General features: G+C 46.0%; 1 protein-coding gene across 1 annotated transcript in view; it reads right to left on the reverse strand.

Annotated features, from left to right (window-relative positions):
* LOC132396509 (otogelin-like protein) overlaps nt 1-21,414 on the reverse strand; it is a 350,978-nt gene extending 329,564 nt beyond the window's left edge. The window contains exons 1-2 of the mRNA XM_059974091.1: nt 21,110-21,414; nt 3,783-3,828 (exon numbers count right to left, since the gene is read on the reverse strand). Of these exons, the coding sequence (XP_059830074.1) occupies nt 3,783-3,828; nt 21,110-21,257 (194 nt within the window). The 5' untranslated portion in view covers nt 21,258-21,414. The remainder of the gene's footprint in view (nt 1-3,782; nt 3,829-21,109) is intronic.
* Between the last annotated feature and the right edge of the window lie 1,207 nt (nt 21,415-22,621).

Below are 22,621 nucleotides of genomic sequence, written 5' to 3' on the forward strand. Positions count from 1 at the left end.
ATGTTAGTAGGGAAGTGGTGTTAGGTAAATTGAAGGGATTAAAGGCAGATAAATCCCCAGGGCCAGATGGTCTGCATCCCAGAGTGCTTAAGGAAGTAGCCCAAGAAATAGTGGATGCATTAGTGATAATTTTTCAAAATTCTTTAGATTCTGGATTAGTTCCTGAGGACTGGAGGGTGGCTAATGTAACCCCACTTTTTAAAAAAGGAGGGAGAGAGAAACCGGGGAATTATAAACCGGTTAGTCTGACATCAGTGGTGGGGAAAATGCTAGAGTCTATTATCAAAGATGTGATAACAGCACATTTGGAAAGAGGTGAAATCATCGGACAAAGTCAGCATGGATTTGTGAAAGGAAAATCATGTCTGACAAATCTCATAGAATTTTTTGAAGATGTAACTAGTAGAGTGAATAGGGGAGAGCCAGTGGATGTGGTATATTTAGATTTTCAAAATGCTTTTGACAAAGTCCCACACAGGAGATTAGTGTGCAAACTTAAAGCACATGGTATTGGGGGTATGGTATTGATGTGGATAGAGAATTGGTTGTTGGACAGGAAGCAAAGAGTGGGAGTAAACGGGACCTTTTCAGAATGGCAGGCAGTGACTAGTGGGGTACTGCAAGGCTCAGTGCTGGGACCCCAGTTGTTTACAATATATATTAATGATTTAGACGAGGGAATTAAATGCAGCATCTCCAAGTTTGCGGATGATATGAAGCTGGGCGGCGGTGTTAGCTATGAGGAGGATGCAGTGTGACTTGGATAGGTTAGGTGAGTGGGCAAATTCATGGCAGATGCAATTTAATGTGGATAAATGTGAGGTTATCCACTTTGGTTGCAAGAACAGGAAAACAGATTATTATCTGAACGGTGGTCGATTAGGAAAAGGGGAGATGCAACGAGACCTGGGTGTCATTGTACACCAGTCATTGAAGGTGGGCATGCAGGTACAGCAGGCGGTGAAAAAGGCAAATGGTATGTTGGCATTCATAGCAAAAGGATTTGAGTACAGGAGCAGGGAGGTTCTACTGCAGTTATACAAGGCCGTGGTGAGACCGCACCTAGAGTATTGTGTGCAGTTTTGGTCCCCTAATCTGAGGAAAGACATTCTTGCCATAGAGGGAGTACAGAGAAGGTTCACCAGATTGATTCCTGGGATGGCAGGACTTTCATATGAAGAAAGACTGGATCGACTAGGCTTATACTCACTGGAATTTAGAAGATTGAGGGGGGATCTTATTGAAACATATAAAATTCTAAATGGATTGGACAGGCTAGATGCAGGAAGATTGTTTCTGATGTTGGGGAAGTCCAGAACGAAGGGTCACAGTTTAAGGATAAAGGGGAAGCCTTTTAGGACCGAGATGAGGAAAAACTTCTTCACACAGAGAGTGGTGAATCTGTGGAATTCTCTGCCACAGGAAACAGTTGAGGCCGGTTCATTGGCTATATTTAAGAGGAAGTTAGATATGGCCCTTGTGGCTAAAGGGATCAGGGGGTATGGAGAGAAAGCAGGTACAGGGTTCTGAGTTGGATGATCAGCCATGATCATACTGAATGGCGGTGCAGGCTCGAAGGGCCGAATGGCCTACTCCTGCATCTATTTTCTATGTTTCTATGTTTCTAGTCTCTAATTGCGCCACAAGTGCATCTACCTCATTCCTGAATGCTACGCGCATTTAAACACAGGACTTTCAGTGTTGCATGTTTCGCCTTTTTGAATTTTGCCTCTGTGGTACAATTTAACATTTGTACCCAATCATTGGCCTGGCCTTCCTTACCTTCATGTTACACCCATTATCTACTTGTAAACTTGCTGGCTCATCCTCAGCTCTATATACTGGTTCCCATCCGCCTGCCATATTAGGTTAAACCACTCCCAACTGTTGTAGACTTGCCTACAAGAATATTGGTCCCCCTCAGATTCAAGCGCAAGCCATCCCTTTTCTACAGGTCCCACCTGCCCCAGAAGAGATCCCAATCGTTCCTTGCTCCAATTCTTCAGCCAGGCATTTATATGCCATCTCATTCTATTCCTCTCCTCGCTGTCAAGTGGCACAGGCAGCATTCTGAGATCACTGTCCTTGAGGTCCTGCTTCTCACTTCCTCCTTAACTCCCTGTATTTTTTTTCAGGTCCTCCTCCCTTTCTTTTACATATGACACTGGTACCGATATGTACCACGACTTCTGGCTGCTCACCCTCCCTTTTCAGGATATTGTGGACATGTTCAGATACATCTGGGACCCTGACACCCGGGAGGCAAACTACCATCCGTGTTTCCTTTTCATGTCCACAGAATCGTCTCCCTGATTATAGAGTCCCTAATAACTGCTGCCATCCTCTTCTGTTCCCTACTGTTCTGAGCCAGAGGGCCAGACTCAGTGCCAGAGGAATGGCCACTGCTACTTCCCACAGGTAGTTCATGCCCCCCCCCAACACTACTCGATATGGAGTGGTTATTGTTGAGGGGGACAGCCACAGGGGTGCTCTCCACTGTTTGACATTCTCCCCTCCCTCTCTTGTCAGTGCATTAGGGATGCAGAATCAAAAAGGGTAGCAAATGCAGTACTTAAAGTGTTGTATCACAACGCACAGAGTATAAGAAATAAGGTGGATGATCTTGTTGCACTTTACAGATTGCCAGGTACGATGTTGTGGCCATCACTGAATCGTGGCTGAAGGATGGTTGTAGTTGGGAGCCGAATGTCAAAGGTTACAGTTTGTATCGGAAGGATAGGAAGGTAGGCAGAGGAGGTGGCATGGCTCTGCTGGTAAAGAATGGTAGTAGAAATAAATGTGCAAACTATTTTCTAAATAGGGAGAAAATCCAAAACTCTGATATGCAGAGGGGTTTGGGAGTCCTTGTGACTTCAGGACAGCCTAATGGTTAACTTACAGGTAGAGTCAGTGGTGAGGAAGGCAAATGCAATGTTAGCATTCATTTCAAGAGGTCAAGAATACAAGAGCAGGGATGTGATGCTGAGGCTTTATAAGGCACTGGTGAGGCCTCACCTTGAGTATTGTGACAGGTTTGGGCTCCTCATCTTAGAAAAGAAGTGCTGGCATTGGAGGGGGTCCAGAGGAGGTTCACAACAGTGATTCTGGAAATGAAAGGGTTTTTATACGAGGAACGCTTGATGACTCTGGGTCTGTACTCACTGGAATTCAGAAGAATGAGGGGATCTTATTGAAACCTATTGAATGGTGAAAGGCCTTGATAGAGTAGATGTGGAGAGAATGTTTCCTGTGATGGGAGAGTCCCAGGCAGCCTCAGAATAGAGGGGCATCCTGTTAGAACAGAGATGTGGGGGAACTTCTTCAGCCAGAGAGTGGTGAATCTGTGGAAATCTTTGCCACAGGCAGCTGTGGAGGTCAAGCCTTTATGTATATTTAAGGCAGATGTTGATAGATTCTTGATTGGTCAGGGCATAAAAGTGATGTGGGGAGAGGGGGAGCAGATTGGGGTTGAGAGGAAAATTAGATCAGCCATGAAGAAATGGCAGAACGGGTGTGAAGGGCCGAATAGCCTAATTCTGTTCCTTGATCTTATAATCTTTTAAGTTCGCCGAGGTGATTTGAGAAATTGAATTCTGTTTAAGAAATATTAGTAAAGGAGGTCTGAGCGAGTGAGTTGCGATGTGAGGGAAGAAACTCACAAGTCCTTTGCTCCGTTGAGCCAACATTTATTTTCAATACCACACCTTCATGGTCTCCTGCCTAATGACACTGCGGCTGCTAATTTATCAACGTCTTCACATGAATGATCAAAATTCTCTTACCTTGTCATGCCTCTCTTCAAAACATCAGTGTCATTTTTTGCTAAACCTTGAAAACCAAAAGGAAATTTATTTAAAATAAACTATTTTATAGTAAAAATCGCACATTGCAACAAATTGGTTGGCTTATCCCATCAGAACTAAATACCAGTGCAGACATGATACAAAATGCTTGTTGGATGAACACAAACTGAATTCTTCCACACAATCTGCTGAATTCTGAATTGATCTCCTCTTATTCTAATCTCCCAAGAATCACCATGTCAAATCCCCACAAATATTATACATCTCACTTTTCTAAACTCCAAGGATAAGGTCCAGCCTTGTCAACCTTTTCCTTAACCCTTTCAACCCTGGAATCAGCCCTTTATTTCGTGTAATCATTGTTTGGATTGGAAACTGGGTTAGGTCAGTAGCTACGCCTACCCAGACTGTTTTGATAAGATGGTGGCAAGCTGCCACCTTAAAACATGACAATGCTTGCTGTGAAGGTGCCAGTGTCTTAATGAAAAGAGAGATCTTGTACTTTGGCCAAGGACCAATAGGTTTTCAAGTCAGTCCGACAAGGAATTTGGAGAGGGACCTTTAACTGATGGTTCTCCTATGTACCCGAAGCTGCTTTCATTCCTGGTGAGAAGAGGTTGTCACGTTGGAGAGGTCTGTCTGAGTAACTGCAGTGCATTTTGTAGAAGATACATTCTGCAGCCAAAGTGCAGTGTGAATGAACAGTGAGCTGGATGCCAAGCAAGCTGAGTGATATCCTGTTCTTCAGTCCATTCATCCAAGCAACACAGGTAGCATTTAATCATGCTCCTGATTCAAAGCTGGCAGCAAGGCTTTGGGGTATGAGGAGACAGGTCACGGGGCACAAGACTCTCAGCCTCTGCTCTGCTCTTGTGGCCAGTGTGTGTATCTCCACTGGTACCGTCTCTCTTCTCATCAAGAAGCTGCTTCTCAGTGACAACCTGTCCACATGTGCACTGATCCCAACTCCACCCGGCTCCAGCTCTCTTCAGCCCACAGCTAGTACTGGCATATCAGGCTGCTTATACCACATCAGGTGCAAATGAGAGAGATATCCTGCAATTAAACATCAGGAACACAAAAACTATAATTTTCAGAGCCTGCCTCAAATGGCCCGAAACAGTGATTTCATCCCTCTTCCTGCCAACTCTCAACTGCAACCCTCAAATTTGACGCAGAGATGAGCGAAAATCCTATTACGCCAATGTGATTCACATGGACCACTTGCAACTCCTTTAAGCATTCCCAGTTCCTCCCAGCCCAGCCTTAGATCAGAAGATTGCATTATTACATTTGATCTCATATTCCACACCACTCCCGGTCTGTCTCACATTCCACACCACTCCCGGAGTGTCTCGTATTCCACACCACTCCCAGTCAGTCTCACATTAACACACCACTCCCGGTCAGTCTCACATTCCACACCACTCCCGGTCAGTCTCACATTCCACACCACTCCCGGTTAGTCTCATATTCCACACCACTCCCGGTCAGTCTCACATTCCACACCACTCCCAGTCAGTCTCACATTCCACACCACTCCCGGTCAGTCTCACATTCCACACCACTCCCGGTCAGTCTCACATTCCACACCACTCCCCGTCAGTCTCACATTCCACACCACTCCCGGTCAGTCTCACATTCCACACCATTCCCGGTCAGTCTCACATTCCACACCACTCCCGGCCAATCTCATATTCCACACCACTCCCGGAGTGTCTCGTATTCCACACCACTCCCGGTCACTCTCACATTCCACACCACTCCCGGTCAGTCTCACATTCCACACCACTCCCGGTCAGTCTCACATTCCACACCACTCCCGGTCAGTCTCACATTCCACACCACTCCCGGTCAGTCACACATTCCACACCACTCCCGGTCAGTCTCACATTCCACACCACTCCCAGTCAGTCTCACATTCCACACCACTCCCAGTCAGTCTCACATTCCACACTATTCCCAGTCAGTCTCACATTCCACACCACTCCTGGTCAGTCTCACATTCCACACCACTCCCGGTCACTCTCACGTTCCACACCACTCCCGGTCAGTCTCACATTCCACACCACTCCCGGTCAGTCTCACATTCCACACCACTCCCGGTCACTCTCACGTTCCACACCACTCCCGGTCAGTCTCACATTCCACACCACTCCCGGTCAGTCTCACATTCCACACCACTCCCGGAGTGTCTCGTATTCCACACTATTCCCAGTCAGTCTCACATTCCACACCACTCCTGGTCAGTCTCACATTCCACACCACTCCCGGTCACTCTCACATTCCACACCACTCCCGGTCAGTCTCACATTAACACACCACTCCCGGTCAGTCTCACATTCCACACCACTCCCGGTCAGTCTCACATTCCACACCATTCCCGGTCCGTCACACATTGCACACCACTCCCGGAGTGTCTCGTATTCCACACCACTCCCGGTCAGTCTCACATTCCACACTATACCCGGTCAGTCTCACATTCCACACCACTCCCGGGCAATGTCATATTCCACACCACTCCCGGTCAGTCTCACATTCCACACTATACCCGGTCAGTCTCACATTCCACACCACTCCCGGTCAGTCTCACATTCCACACTATACCCGGTCAGTCTCACATTCCACACCACTCCCGGTCAGTCTCACATTCCACACCACTCCCGGTCAGTCTCACATTCCACACCACTCCCGGTCAGTCTCACATTCCACACCACTCCTGGTCAGTCTCACATTCCACACCACTCCCGGAGTGTCTCGTATTCCACACCGCTCCGGGTCAGTCTCACATTCCACACCATTCCCGGTCAGTCTCACATTCCACACCACTCCCGGTCAGTCTCACATTCCACACCACTCCCGGAGTGTCTCGTATTCCACACCACTCCCGGTCAGTCTCACATTAACACACCACTCCCGGTCAGTCTCACATTCCACACCACTCCCGGTCAATCTCACATTCCACACCACTCCCGGTCAATCTCACATTCCACACCACTCCCGGTCAGTCTCACATTCCACACCACTCCCGGTCAGTCTCACATTCCACACCACTCCCGGTCAGTCTCACATTCCACACCACTCCCGGTCAGTCTCACATTCCACACCACTCCCGGTCAGTCTCACATTCCACACCACTCCCGGTCAGTCTCACATTCCACACCACTCCCGGTCAGTCTCACATTCCACACCACTCCCGGTCAGTCTCACATTCCACACCACTCCCGGTCAGTCTCACATTCCACACCACTCCCGGTCAGTCTCACATTCCACACCACTCCCGGTCAGTCTCACATTCCACACCACTCCCGGTCAGTCTCACATACCACACCATTCCCGGTCAGTCTCACATTCCACACCATTCCCGGTCAGTCTCACATTGCATACCACTCCCGGAGTGTCTCGTATTCCACACCATTCCCGGTCAGTCTCACATTCCACACCACTCCCGGTCAGTCTCACATTCCACACCACTCCCGGTCAGTCTCACATTCCACACCATTCCCGGTCAGTCTCACATTCCACACCACTCCCGGTCAGTCTCACATTCCACACCACTCCCGGTCAGTCTCACATTCCACACCATTCCCGGTCAGTCTCACATTCCACACCACTCCCGGTCAGTCTCACATTCCACACCACTCCCGGTCAGTCTCACATTCCACACCACTCCCGGTCAGTCTCGCATTCCACACCACTCCCGGTCAGTCTCGCATTCCACACCACTCCCGGTCAGTCTCACATTCCACACCACTCCCGGAGTGTCTCGTATTCCACACCATTCCCGGTCAGTCTCACATTCCACACCACTCCCAGTCAGTCTCACATTCCACACCATTCCCGGTCAGTCTCACATTCCACACCACTCCCGGTCAGTCTCACATTCCACACCACTCCCGGTCAGTCTCACATTCCACACCATTCCCGGTCAGTCTCACATTCCACACCACTCCCGGTCAGTCTCACATTCCACACCACTCCCGGTCAGTCTCACATTCCACACCACTCCCGGTCAGTCTCACATTCCACACCACTCCCGGTCAGTCTCACATTCCCCACCACTCCCGGTCAGTCTCACATTCCACACCACTCCCGGTCAGTCTCACATTCCACACCACTCCCGGTCAGTCTCACATTCCACACCACTCCCGGTCAGTCTCACATTCCACACCACTCCCGGTCAGTCTCGCATTCCACACCACTCCCGGTCAGTCTCACATTCCACACCACTCCCGGTCAGTCTCATATTCTACATCATGCGTGGTTGGTCTCACATTCCACACCACTCCCGGTCAGTCTCACATTCCACACCACTCCCGGTCAGTCTCACATTCCACACCACTCCCGGTCAGTCTCACATTCCACACCACTCCCGGTCAGTCTCATATTCTACATCATGCGTGGTTGGTCTCTATTGCTCACCCTCTGTAAATTTAAGACAATCAAAAATCATAGCTCCATTTTCTAACTCCGAAAGTTCCTGACCTCCACTATCACGTAGTTCCAGACCAACCTGGTTCCAATTTAGAAAATTTTTGATATTCAACTTTTTAACGCCTCCCACTTGACAGATGACTCTTTCTGTCCACAAGAATCCTACTGCAATCAAAGTTCAAAGTAAATTTATTATTAAAATATTTTATGTCAGCATTTACTATCCTGACATTCATTTTCCTGTGGGCAAACTCAACAAATCCAGATCAGAATAGTAACCATAATAGAATCAATCAAGTTGTGGCAGTTCCTGTCTGATACTGTCTGCATCTTGCTTTGCCCTAATCTGGAACTTGTGGACCAGGTGTGTCCCTTTCCATCACTACTTTTAGATGAATAGAACAATGGTCACTGATACCAATGTGCTCTCCTTCTGCCCCCTCAGTCACTTGTCCTGCCCTGCTTGTCAACAATAGGCCAAGTTCTGCCTGCTACATATCGCCTGTGGAAGCTTTCCTGAATACATTTAACAAATTCTGCCCCATCTCGGCCCTCAGCACTATGCACGCCTAGTATATATTGGGAAAGTTAAAATCCCCTACTGTGATGTCTCAACTATTCTTGCAACTTTTTGCAATCTCCCTGCATATTTGTTCCTCTAATTCATGATGACTATTCATGGGCCTGTGTTACAATCCCAGAGGGGTGACCAGCCTCTTCTTATTTCTCAGCTCCACCATAAACTCTCGCTCTCAATGACTCAGAAACAGCTTTTTCCTGTCCACCATCAGATTTTTAACATGTCCATGGACACTACCTCGTTATTCAGTTTACCTTTGCACTATTTATTTCTTGTAAATCACTGTACTGCTACTGTAAAATAGTTTTCACGTCTAAGTCATTGATAATAAATCTCATTCTGATTCTGGATAAATCTTTCAGTAATGTAATCTCTGACTTCATCTCCCCGTTTACTAGGTCCCTATGAGCTTGTCTGATAGAATACATCACTTTACACTGGGCTGAATTAAATTCCACTGGCCATTCTCTTGTCCTCCTTCCTAGTTGATCCAAATCCTGGAAAACTTCTTCACAAATGTTGGTGTCGTGTCCAAGCTTATTGTGCTGGCAACATTCCCTGCTGCCACTTGTACAAATGGAGTGGAATAACAGACAGAGCACCGATCCCTGTAGCACAGCCCTGGATAACAGACAGAGCACCGATCCCTCCAGCACAGCCCTGGATAACAGACAGAGCACCGATCCCTCCAGCACAGCCCTGGATAACAGACAGAGCACCGATCCCTCCAGCACAGCCCTGGATAACAGACAGAGCACCGATCCCTCCAGCACAGCCCTGGATAACAGACAGAGCACCGATCCCTCCAGCACAGCCCTGGATAACAGACAGAGCTCCGATCCCTCCAGCACAGCCCTGGATAACAGACAGAGCTCCGATCCCTGTAGCACAGCCCTGGATAACAGACAGAGCACCAATCCCTGGAGCACAGCCCTGGATAACAGACAGAGCACCGATCCCTGTAGAACAGCCCTGGATAACAGACAGAGCACCGATCCCTCCAGCACAGCCCTGGATAACAGACAGAGCACCGATCCCTCCAGCACAGCCCTGGATAACAGACAGAGCACCGATCCCTGTAGCACAGCCCTGGATAACAGACAGAGCACCGATCCCTCCAGCACAGCCCTGGATAACAGACAGAGCACCAATCCCTCCAGCACAGCCCTGGATAACAGACAGAGCTCTGATCCCTGTAGCACAGCCCTGGATAACAGACAGAGCACCGATCCCTCCAGCACAGCCCTGGATAACAGACAGAGCACCGATCCCTGTAGCACAGCCCTGGATAACAGACAGAGCACCGATCCCTCCAGCACAGCCCTGGATAACAGACAGAGCACCGATCCCTGTAGCACAGCCCTGGATAACAGACAGAGCACCGATCCCTCCAGCACAGCCCTGGATAACAGACAGAGCACCGATCCCTCCAGCACAGCCCTGGATAACAGACAGAGCACCGATCCCTCCAGCACAGCCCTGGATAACAGACATAGCACCGATCCCTCCAGCACAGCCCTGGATAACAGACAGAGCACCGATCCCTCCAGCACAGCCCTGGATAACAGACAGAGCACCGATCCCTGTAGCACAGCCCTGGATAACAGACAGAGCTCCGATCCCTGCAGCACAGCCCTGGATAACAGAGAGAGCACCGATCCCTCCAGCACAGCCCTGGATAACAGACAGAGCACCGATCCCTGTAGCACAGCCCTGGATAACAGACAGAGCACCGATCCCTCCAGCACAGCCCTGGATAACAGAGAGAGCACCGATCCCTCCAGCACAGCCCTGGATAACAGACAGAGCACCGATCCCTGTAGCACAGCCCTGGATAACAGACAGAGCACCGATCCCTGTAGCACAGCCCTGGATAACAGACAGAGCACCGATCCCTCCAGCACAGCCCTGGATAACAGACAGAGCACCGATCCCTCCAGCACAGCCCTGGATAACAGACAGAGCACCGATCCCTCCAGCACAGCCCTGGATAACAGACAGAGCACCGATCCCTGTAGCACAGCCCTGGATAACAGACAGAGCACCGATCCCTCCAGCACAGCCCTGGATAACAGACAGAGCACCGATCCCTCCAGCACAGCCCTGGATAACAGACAGAGCACCGATCCCTCCAGCACAGCCCTGGATAACAGACAGAGCACCGATCCCTCCAGCACAGCCCTGGATAACAGACAGAGCACCGATCCCTGTAGCACAGCCCTGGATAACAGACAGAGCACCGATCCCTCCAGCACAGCCCTGGATAACAGAGAGAGCACCGATCCCTCCAGCACAGCCCTGGATAACAGACAGAGCACCGATCCCTCCAGCACAGCCCTGGATAACAGAGAGAGCACCGATCCCTCCAGCACAGCCCTGGATAACAGACAGAGCACCGATCCCTGCAGCACAGCCCTGGATAACAGACAGAGCACCGATCCCTCCAGCACAGCCCTGGATAACAGACAGAGCACCGATCCCTCCAGCACAGCCCTGGATAACAGACAGAGCTCCGATCCCTGCAGCACAGCCCTGGATAACAGACAGAGCACCGATCCCTCCAGCACAGCCCTGGATAACAGACAGAGCACCGATCCCTCCAGCACAGCCCTGGATAACAGACAGAGCACCGATCCCTCCAGCACAGCCCTGGATAACAGACAGAGCTCCGATCCCTGCAGCACAGCCCTGGATAACAGACAGAGCACCGATCCCTCCAGCACAGCCCTGGATAACAGACAGAGCACCGATCCCTCCAGCACAGCCCTGCTTACAGGTTTCTAACCGGAAGTGCCGCCAAGGCTACCTGCTATCAAGGCAACTTTGTGCCTCCTTTGCTACCTCACTCTGGGTCGCATGTAATCTGGCCGGCCAAGCGACGGGCCCAGTATGTCAACTGATCCCTCTCTTTCAGAAACGCTAAAGCTGTTGGCAACAACTTTCTGGAACCTGCTGCTCACATAAAGGTTCAGTCATTGGATGAGTAGACAGCCAATAATTTTTCCCAGTGTTGCAACGTTTAATACCCGAGGGTATGCCTTTAACATGAGAGAGGGTAATTCTCTTGCGAGTGCTCTATTATGATGTTTAAAATTTAGACATTGATCTGTTCCAGCTGACAATATTTCCTGCATGTGTGATTGAGTAAGAAGTGAAAAGTATCCCAAATTTCCTGCTTGACATAAGAATTGAGTTCTACAGGATAGAGATGTTCTCATTTATTTGAAAAATTAAAATGCAAATACCGTACCAAATTAATAACTACTTAACTCTGCATTACCTAAGCAATTAATAATTTAAACCTATGAATTTAACAGTCCAACCAGCACCTTCACAAAAGTCCTTGAATTTGTTTGCTCTCTAAATGGCCATTCTTTAAGCTGAGCATACTCCCAATTAAAACTCAATTATTACTCTGTCACCTGGAAACAATGAACCACAAAATGAAGATCCTACTTTATTATCTGCTCAAGCTCTCCGCTCCTCTTCTGCTGGTCTCTTCAATTTAAGCAGCCTCCCTCAAAAGAAATTTTGCAGGTCTGTTTTTTTTAAACTCTGTTCTTAAATTGTGGAATTGAAATTCAAGTTCAAGTTCAGTCCATTGTCATTTAACCATGCAAGTGGATGGTTCAGGCCAGGTCTATAATCAAACAGACCAATGTTCCCCTGGACACAGGACATATAACTCACACACATATCACATAAAGAAACGGCACCACAAATAAATTAGCAAATAATAAGGTTCATGTGCAACATAAGTTAAAAAGTGAACTGTATAATGCTACTGGTGCTTCATGCCTGTTGAGACTGGGCGGTGGCAGGGAGTTCAGTTATCTTACAGTCTGGGGGGGAAGAAGCTGCTTCCCATACTGACAGCCCTTGTCCTAATGCTACGGTACCTCCTGCCTGATGGGATGCAGACTCAGTTAACACTTTTAAACACCAGCTCCAACCCTAGTTATTTAACCTTATTTTAATGGACATCTTTTTAAATTGTATTTTCATGTTTTCAATATCGTATCCCATTGTAAAGCACTTTGAACTACATTGTCTGTATGAGAAGTGTGAATGAATAAATTACTGTAATATTATTATTACTATTGGCATGATATAAATGCTAATACTAGATGCTATACATCCAAGTAGGGCAAAGAGATCCCCAATTCATGCCTACAACATGCCATCAACTAATTTTTGTCAGCTTCCAACTATTGATAATATAAGTCAGCCAAAGAACAGCTATTACAAACTATACAAGAAGCAGCTGTAATTCATGCATGTTATTTGTGCCCGCTTTTCAGGTATAGAAACCCTTCGAGGTGTCAGACGACAGTTTGCACTCACACCTGAGGGCAAAGACTTCATCAGAAGGGAAAAGGCAAAGTAAAGTAAAAATCTACATTCTTAAAAATATACCAGTCAGCAAATATTCAATGCTCCATCTGAAGCACAATGATTTTATAGAAAACATGGATCATTTTGTCAATGATATGACAAAAAATTTTAGTCAATACCTATTGAGAAACACACTTCAAATACCTGTTTGTATCAGGATAAAGAGAGTGAGGATGAATGAACTAATGGCAGGCATTCCAGAGTGGAGGCTCAGCCTGGTTAAGTGACGGATTATTCTGTAAGGTTCCATCACATTCCTCCCTCATTCAATTCGTCTGCTTTCCAACCTTTATGCACACCTCATATCCACGTGACAGGTGGGTGGGGCGTGTTTCAACATCAGAAAATAAATATCTAACTGGAAGCAATGTATATGATCACAGTTCCTTTAAAACATTGTTGTCAGCTCCTTGCACATACATCTTTTTGTTTAACTTTTAATTGAGCTGCAGAGAACTCACATTTACATAGTTAATTGATTTGTTATAATATTACTTTACATGCTGTGTGTGTGAATTATATGTACTGTCTTGTGCACCTTGGTCTGTGGGACGTTGTTTCATTTTGTGGTATACATATATATGGTTGAATGATAATTACCTGAACTTGAACCTAAAATGCTGGGAATTTGGCACAGTCAAATTCACCACACAGAAACCTGATTAATTATGAGATATTCTGTTTTGCTCATGGTCAGTTCATCTAATACGGAAACACAAAGATTGTGAAGACACTCAGCAGATCAGACAACATCACTTAATTTCTTTAATCTTTCATTTAAAAAACATGATTTAACATTTCAATAGACAATAGATGCAGAAGTAGACCATTCAGCCCTTCGAGCCTGCACAGCCATTCTGAGATCATGGCTGATCATCTACTATCAATACCCGGTTCCTGCCTTGTCCCCATATCCCTCAAATCCCCTATCCATAAGATACCTATCTAGCTCCTTCTTGAAAGCATCCAGAGAATTGTCCTCCACTGCCTTCCGAGGCAGTGCATTCCAGACCCCCACAACTCTCTGGGAGAAGAAGTTTTTCCTTAACTCTGTCCTAAATGACCTACCCCTTATTCTCAAACCATGCCCTCTGGTACTGGACTCTCCCAGCATCTGGAACATATTTCCTGCTTCCATCTTGTCCAATCCCTTAATTATCTTATATGTTGCAATCAGATCCCCTCTCAATCTCCTTAATTCCAGCATGTACAAGCCCAGTCTCTCTAACCTCTCTGTGTAAGACAGTCCAGACATCCCAGGAATTAAACTTGTGAATCTATGCTGCACTTCCTCTACAGCCAGGATGTCCTTCCTTAATCCTGGAGACCAAAACTGTACACAATACTCCAGGTGTGGTCTCACCAGGGCCATGTACAAATACAAGAGGATTTCCTTGCTCTTGTACTCAATTCCCTTTGTAATAAAGGCCAACATTCCATTAGCCTTCTTCACTGCCTGCTGCACTTGCTCATTCACCTTCAGTAACTGATGAACAAGGACTCCTAGAAATCTTTGTATTTCTCCCTTACCCAACCCTACACCGTTCAGATAATAATTTGCCTTCCTGTTCTTACTCCCAAAGTGGAAAACCTCACACTTATTCACATTAAACGTCATCTGCCAAGTATCTGCCCACTCACCCAGCCTATCCAAGTCACCCTGAATTCTCCTAACATCCTCAGCACATGTCACACTGCCACCCAGCTTAGTATCATCAGCAAACTTGCTGATGTTATTCTCAATGCCTTCATCTAAATCGTTGATGTAAATCGTAAACAGCTGTGGTCCCAATACCGAGCCCTGTGGCACCCCACTAGTCACCACCTGCCATTCCAAGAAACACCCATTCACCGCTACCCTTTGCTTTCTATCTGCCAACCAGTTTTCTATCCATGTCAATGTCTTCCCCCCGATGCCATGAGCTCTGATTTTACCCACCAGTCTCCTATGTGGGACCTTATCAAATGCCTTCTGAAAATACAAAAGACTTGACATTTCAGAAAACTTTGTGTGAAAAACAGATATAGCCATTTTGATTTCACATACTATACAGCTTCTCCTCTGCTTAGACATTTTTCTCATTTCTATCAGAATGCTCTCCAGCAAGTTTACTGATGAACTGACAATGGTGGCATTCATCACCAACAACAGTGAGATGGTCTACAGAGAGGAGGTGAAAGAGCTCGCGGCCTGGTGCCTGGCAAGTAACCTCTTCCTCGAAGTCAACAAGACAAAGGCAACGGCTTCAGGCAAACTTGCACGTCTCACACTGCTCCACATCAACAGCACAACAGTGGAACTGCAAGCAGTTTCAAACTCCTGAGGAGCGCACGTCTCACACTAGCTCTTGTGGACCCACAATCAGCAAAACTCCGCACCGTGGTGGACAGCAAGGATCTGCAGTGGGTCGTCAAAACCGCCAAACACATCACCAGCACCAGCCAACCCATCATCAAGGTCATACTGTGTAAACAGAAAGGTGCTGGAAAAGGGCCAGAAACAGCATGAAGGGTCCCACCCACCCTGCTCATGGACTGTTTGCCCCACTCCTATTAGGGAGGAGGCTACGTAGCATCCACGCCAGGACCACCAGACTCAAAAACAGTTACCTTCCCCAAGCAATAAGGCTGATCCACCCACTAACCCACCCCTCCACACCCCCAACCACCACTTCTTTATCATTTCCAGTCAGTCACCTTTAGTACAGACACTCCTGTGCCTAGGGTCACTTCATGGACACACATCAATCTATGTGTATAATCTATCTTAAGTATTTATATTTACTGTGTTTATTATTATTGTGTTCATTGCCTTATTGCATTTTTGTGCTACATCAGATCTGGAGTAACAATTTTTATCTCCTTTACACTTCTGAATTTTGAATCTTGAATCTTGCATCGGGCAAAGAGAGAGCCGAGATGAGGGAATGAGTTATTTGTTCTCAACCTAAGCTCATCAACTTGCTGGTAATGCAAGTCAGAAGTTGACCGCTCGAGCCATCACACTGTGCTTAAAGAAATGGCTATGGTTTCATACAGTGAACAGCTTTGATCAGATTGTGTGGTATTCCCAGGAGACAGGCCCAGGCTTAGTAAAAAGTGACAGGATAGTAGCTATTATGCACAAAAGCTGGGAAAATGTGGTGACAACGAATGGCAGAGGTTCAATAGGCACGCCAATTGCCAATGAAGGCACAGACTTGCATGTGAGTGAAAGGCTTGACTGTGTTGCGTGAAAATGCTTAGTCGCTGATTCACCTCACACTCCTGATATCCACCCCATCGCAGTACCCCACTCAATATGCCCCATGTCATCACCGATCTTTACCACACTCAATACACCCCATGTCATCACCAATCTTTACCCCACTCAATACACCCCATGTGATCACCGATCTTTACCACACTCAATACACCCCATGTCATCACCAATCTTTACCCCACTCAATACACCCCATGTCATCACCGATCTTTACCACACTCAATACACCCCATGTCATCACCAATCTTTACCCCACTCAATACACCCCATGTCATCACCGATCTTTACCACACTCAATACACCCCATGTCATCACCAATCTTTACCCCACTCAATACACTCCATGTCATCACCGAACTTTACCTCACTCAATATGCCCCATGTCATCACCGATCTTTACCCCACTCAATACACTCCATGTCATCACCGATCTTCATCCCACTCAATATGCCCCATGTCATCACCGATCTTTACCCCACTCAATACACTCCATGTCATCACCGATCTTTACCCCACTCAATACACCCCATGTCATCACCAATCTTTACCCCACTCAATACACTCCATGTCATCACCGAACTTTACCTCACTCAATATGCCCCATGTCATCACCGATCTTTACCCCACTCAATACACTCCATGTCATCACCGATCTTCATCCCACTCAATATGCCCCATGTCATCACCGATCTTTACCCCACTCAATACACTTCATGTCATCACCGATCTTTACCCCACTCAATACACCCCATGTCATCACCAATCTTCATCCCACTCAATACACCCCATGTCATCACCAATCTTCATCCCACTCAATATGCCCCATGTCATCACCGATCTTTACCCCACTCAATACACTCCATGTCATCACCGATCTTTACCCAACTCAATACACTCCATGTCATCACCGATCTTTACCCCACTCAATACACCCCATGTCATCACCGATCTTTACCCCACTCAATACACTCCATGTCATCACCGATCTTTACCACACTCAATACGCCCCATGTCATCACCGATCTTTACCCCACTCAATACACTCCATGTCATCACCGATCTTTACCCCACTCAATACACCCCATGTCATCACCGATCTTTACCCCACTCAATACACCCCATGTCATCACCGATCTTTACCCCACTCAATACACTCCATGTCATCACCGATCTTTACCCCACTCAATACGCCCCATGTCATCACCGATCTTTACCACACTCAATACACCCCATGTCATCACCGATCTTTACCCCACTCAATACACTCCATGTCATCACCGATCTTTACCCCACTCAATACACTCCATGTCATCACCGATCTTTACCCCACTCAATACACCCCATGTCATCACCGATCTTTACCCCACTCAATACACTCCATGTCATCACCGATCTTTACCCCACTCAATACACCCCATGTCATCACCGATCTTTACCCCACTCAATACACTCCATGTCATCACCGATCTTTACCCCACTCAATACACCCCATGTCATCACCGATCTTTACCCCACTCAATACACTCCATGTATATGAGGAAACAGATCAGACACAGAGGAATAATGCAGTTGAATGATGACAGTTCTAAGGTGGTTGTCCCAGTACCATAAGAAGACTGATACATCTCTGGCCAAGGCACATGAAAATCAGGTTGGAATATGAAATAGAGCACCAGGCAAGGTCGCTCTGTCGGAGTTGTTGAGCTCACCATGCAGCCTGCTCCAGATTTTACTTACGTACACAACGCTGGAAGAACTCAGCAGGTCAGACAGCATCCGTGAGAAAAGAGTAGCCAACATTTCGGGCTGAGACCCTTCATCAAGAAACATGTTTCCAGATTTTACTCTTTTGTTCATAGGTTCATATACCCCTTCACCTCTTCACCAACTTCTTAAGGACGATCCAAAGTGAGCGATGCTAGTGGAGCCCACACATCAGAAATAAAATGGATCCCCTGTCTACACAACCAGAGGCACAGCTGAAACTTGTTAGAAATGCTGAGAAATTATTTAACTGAGAACCTCATGGAAAAGCTTAAAGATTTCCTTCCAAATTCCAGTTTGTAGTGAAATTAACATTTCTCATGTTCTCCCACAAAATGGGATCTGACCTCTTTTTGAGAAAAAGTCTTTTCTATTCAAAAGGCATTAAAATGTCACAATGCTTTTAACTTATTGGCCCCAAATGTCCATTGTTTATTTCCCTCCATAGATGCTGCTTGATCTGCTGCGTTCCTCCAGCATTTTGTGTGTGTTGCTCTGGATTTCTAGTATCTGTAGAATCTCTGGTGTTTTAACCTTTCTTTGTCCACAACTTCCAAATTCTGTTAGTTAATCAATACTTAACTGAAATGCATTAGTCCTGACTGTTGGCATGAAACTAACCTCAAACCTTTACGTAACCACCCAAGCTATTGAAATGTAATTTGTGATAATCCTTTAAATACATGATTCAGTAAAATTGCTGGAGATCTAATGAGGTATATCTGTGTCTGCAGTTAAATGTTTATCCCAAAGTTAATGTATCATGACATTGTACATAAATGTAATTAACCAATGAAGGGAGTTCTCTCACTTTCCATGTACATTTTGTCTTTTGTTTAACCCTTCAGAGGCTTCTCTGCTTGGAACAGATGATGCACTCACAGCGCCTAAGCCTGAAACTTCTACTGATTGTTCATTTCCATAGATGCTGCCTGTTCTGTGAGTTTCTCCGGCATTTTGTGTGTGTTGCTCCAGTTTCCACTGCATTGTTTCTGGAAACACAAAGCATGTCATTTGGACAACACCATACATTCTTCTGGTCCACACGCAGTTCTGTTAGGCCAGCATTGCCAGTGACTTGAGTTATAATAATCCAGTAAGCTATCCACACATCCTTTTCTTCCACTGACTGCAGCTGGAGTTTTTCAGAACCCTATCCAGTTCATCTGTGACCTGACCATTTTGTGCTTTTACCTTTTAATTATGACTCTGCCTTCTTCTTTTCCATACCTGTTGAAGGGAAATGTCAACTGTTTAATCCTCTCCATAGGTGCTGTCTGACTTGCTGAGTTCCTCCAGTATTTTGTGTCTGTAACTGAAGAATTCCTTGCTGATTTCAGCATCTTCAGAATCTTTGTTTTTTTCAAAGTGACACCAGCAACGTTCTGCAGGCTATGTACAAGTGAATCTCGGGATTGTACATGGTGCCATAGGTACACTTAGAGAATAAAGTTACTTTGAGAATATTCTTAGGGACAGGATTTGCCAACACTTGGAAAAACATGGATTTATTTAGGATATCGTCAATGTGGCTTTGTGAGTAAGAGGTCCTATTTCACAAATTTTATTGGTATTTTGAGGAGGTGGAAGTTTTTGAGGTTAAATGAAAGTTTACAGGATAATGTAGACGATGGTGTATCGCACTGTATTCTGTGCACGGTAGTATAGCAGCACTGCTACAGTGGCACAGCACTGTAACACTTTACAGCGCCAGTGATCAGAAGATCACAGTTTGACTCCTGCTGCTGCCTGTAAGGAGTTTGTACAGCATGGGTTTCCTCCGGGTGCTCTGGTCTCTCCCCACTTTTCAATGACTTAACATTAAGCTGTGGGCATTCTACATTGGCACTGAAGTGCGGTGGCACCTACGGGCTGCCACAAGCACACCCCAGACTGTGTCGGTCGTTGTTGCAAACAACGCATTTCACTGTATGTTCCGATGCACAATACAAATAAAGCTAATCTTCAATCCTGTATGTTTCCAGCATTTTTCCCTTTTATTTCAGATTTTCCAGCATCAAATAAACCCAATATTTCAATCTTTTTAAAACTAGTTTTCCATTGATCATGGGTGATATCAGAGGCTTAATTACTAAAGTACTGCTGTTGTCAACCAGGGCTTTTCGAAAGGGCACTGGACAGGTGATGGTGGGAGAATAATTCACAACATACAGGAGAGGGGAATGGGACGGACTAGATTGCTTGAAGAATGACCATAGACTAATGGCCTTCACAACAATCTGACAATTCACTAACTCAAACGTGATACCTGGAGCTGCCGTAATTGTCTGTGACTTCGTATCTTGTGTTTAATTGTCTGAGAGACAGGATCAGCTTGTGCTTAGAAAATAACATTGTGTAAAATCTTTTATCGCTTGCCAACTTTTTCCACTACTTAAACTGTACTCGGGACATAGCTTCCTCATCAGTGAATGCTCCCAAGTAACTCATGCATACACAAGATCACAGGCAGGCAGTCTCATTGTAGCATTACTACTAAACAATTCCTCATTACAAGACTATGTATGTATTTCCATAATCAATTTGCCCAAAAAATTATTCCAATATATCTATCTGCTGCCTTTATTAATTGACTGCATAAATGTATCCAGTTCTGTTCCAAGTTTCATTTGCTTCTCCTTGTTTTCCGTGACCAGAACAGGATTTTAAGATTAGTACTGGGGCAGAATAACTTGGACTAAGGGCTAAACTGTCCTGCCGGAGGGTTTTGGGTCAAATATCGACTGTACTTCTTTCCATGGATGCTGCCTGGCCTGCTGAGTTCCTCCAGCATTTTGTGTGTGTCGCTCAGATTTCCAAGATCTGCAGATTTTCTCTTGTTTGTGGCTAAACCTCTTTCTAAGCTTCTTACCTTGCTTCGCCTGGACTCTAAAGACAGCCGTGCCAACATTAGGAACGTGGTGGAGAATCCACAAGGATTTGAGATGTGAGTCCACTGAATGCACCATTCCAGGCACCTTTCGACACACACCAAACTGGATTTTAATCCTCATTGCCATCTATGCATCCTGAATAAACTCAGCTTTTAAGAGAGCTCACTATTTTGGCCCGGTCTCCGAAAGGGAAGTACAATGAGGATGAGGAATGGGTGCCAAGAGATGATGTTCACTGCTGGGCAGAGGCAGGACTTTTCAGGATATGCTCTTTGACTTTAGATCCTCCCTAAGATTGTGCAGGAACTGTATGGAACATCACATACAGCAACAGTCATTTGACCATGGAGAAATACAGTACATCCTGGTGTCTTCCCTTCAGTTCACATGCAGGTAGATAGACAGACAGATACTTCATTGGTTCCAAAGGAAATTACAGTGTCGCTGTAGCACTGCAAGTGGACAGATATACAAATATCAGAAGAGAAGTAAGAAAGAATAAAAATAAGTTACCTTAAAAATAAGATGTACAAAATTGTTCCCCCGGCTATAGGTTGACTCATAATAAAGCCTAACGGCCAAGGGTAAGAATGACCTCATCTAGCTCTCTCTGGAGCAGTGCAGTTGGCTTAGTCTATTTCTGAAAGTGCTCCTCTGTTCAGGCAAGGGGGTAAGAAACATTGTCCAAATTGCCAGGATTTTCAAATGAAAACTTCAATCTCCTTGTTAGAGAAAAATCACACAAGTTTAGACATGACTGGCTGAGAACATTCACCACTGGTCCTGGTCCCGTATGGCAAAGACACGGTGAGAGTGCACACTGTACCTGGTCTTCCATTCGTCAAGAGGTGGGTCTTATCTGTGCTATAAAAAAATTTAATGTGTCTTAATGATTTCTGCTCCTGTTATCACCATAATAAAGTTCTTCAAAAGGCTCTTCATGGTACTCATCAACTTCAGCCTGCCAGCACACCTCAACCACTGCAATTTGCCCTGTCTTCGAGAAAGCTTCATCCCTCATCTCTGGGACATCTGGACAATAAAGGCATCTACTTTAAACTATTGTTTATTGACTACAGATCCACCCTCAATACTGTAATTCCTAGCAATCTCACCTCTAAACACCCAGACCATGCACTCAACACCTCTCTTTGCAGCTGGATCCTTGATCTTAGTCTATGCTTTCTCCATCTATCATGTTCCCCCCCAAGGACCAGCACAACTATAAACAAAGAAATTATAAGGATCTTAGGCGGAAATATTAACAATATCAATAGAGCATTCATTTTCATCACAGAGTTGAACAAAGTTAAAACGAGGAACCTGAGGTCGAGAAATTGCAAGAATGACATACCAGTTCTGTACAAATTGTTCATAACTTCAGAGAATACGCTCTGTACTGTTCCAGTGATTTAAAAGTTAACCAGGACACCCGCTATTTTCTAAGCTTTTTTGAGTGTAATCATTACAGGATGAATAATGTTATTTTA

Source organism: Hypanus sabinus, chromosome 7 (genome assembly GCF_030144855.1).
Source record: "Hypanus sabinus isolate sHypSab1 chromosome 7, sHypSab1.hap1, whole genome shotgun sequence".
Taxonomy (NCBI): Eukaryota; Metazoa; Chordata; class Chondrichthyes; order Myliobatiformes; family Dasyatidae; genus Hypanus; species Hypanus sabinus.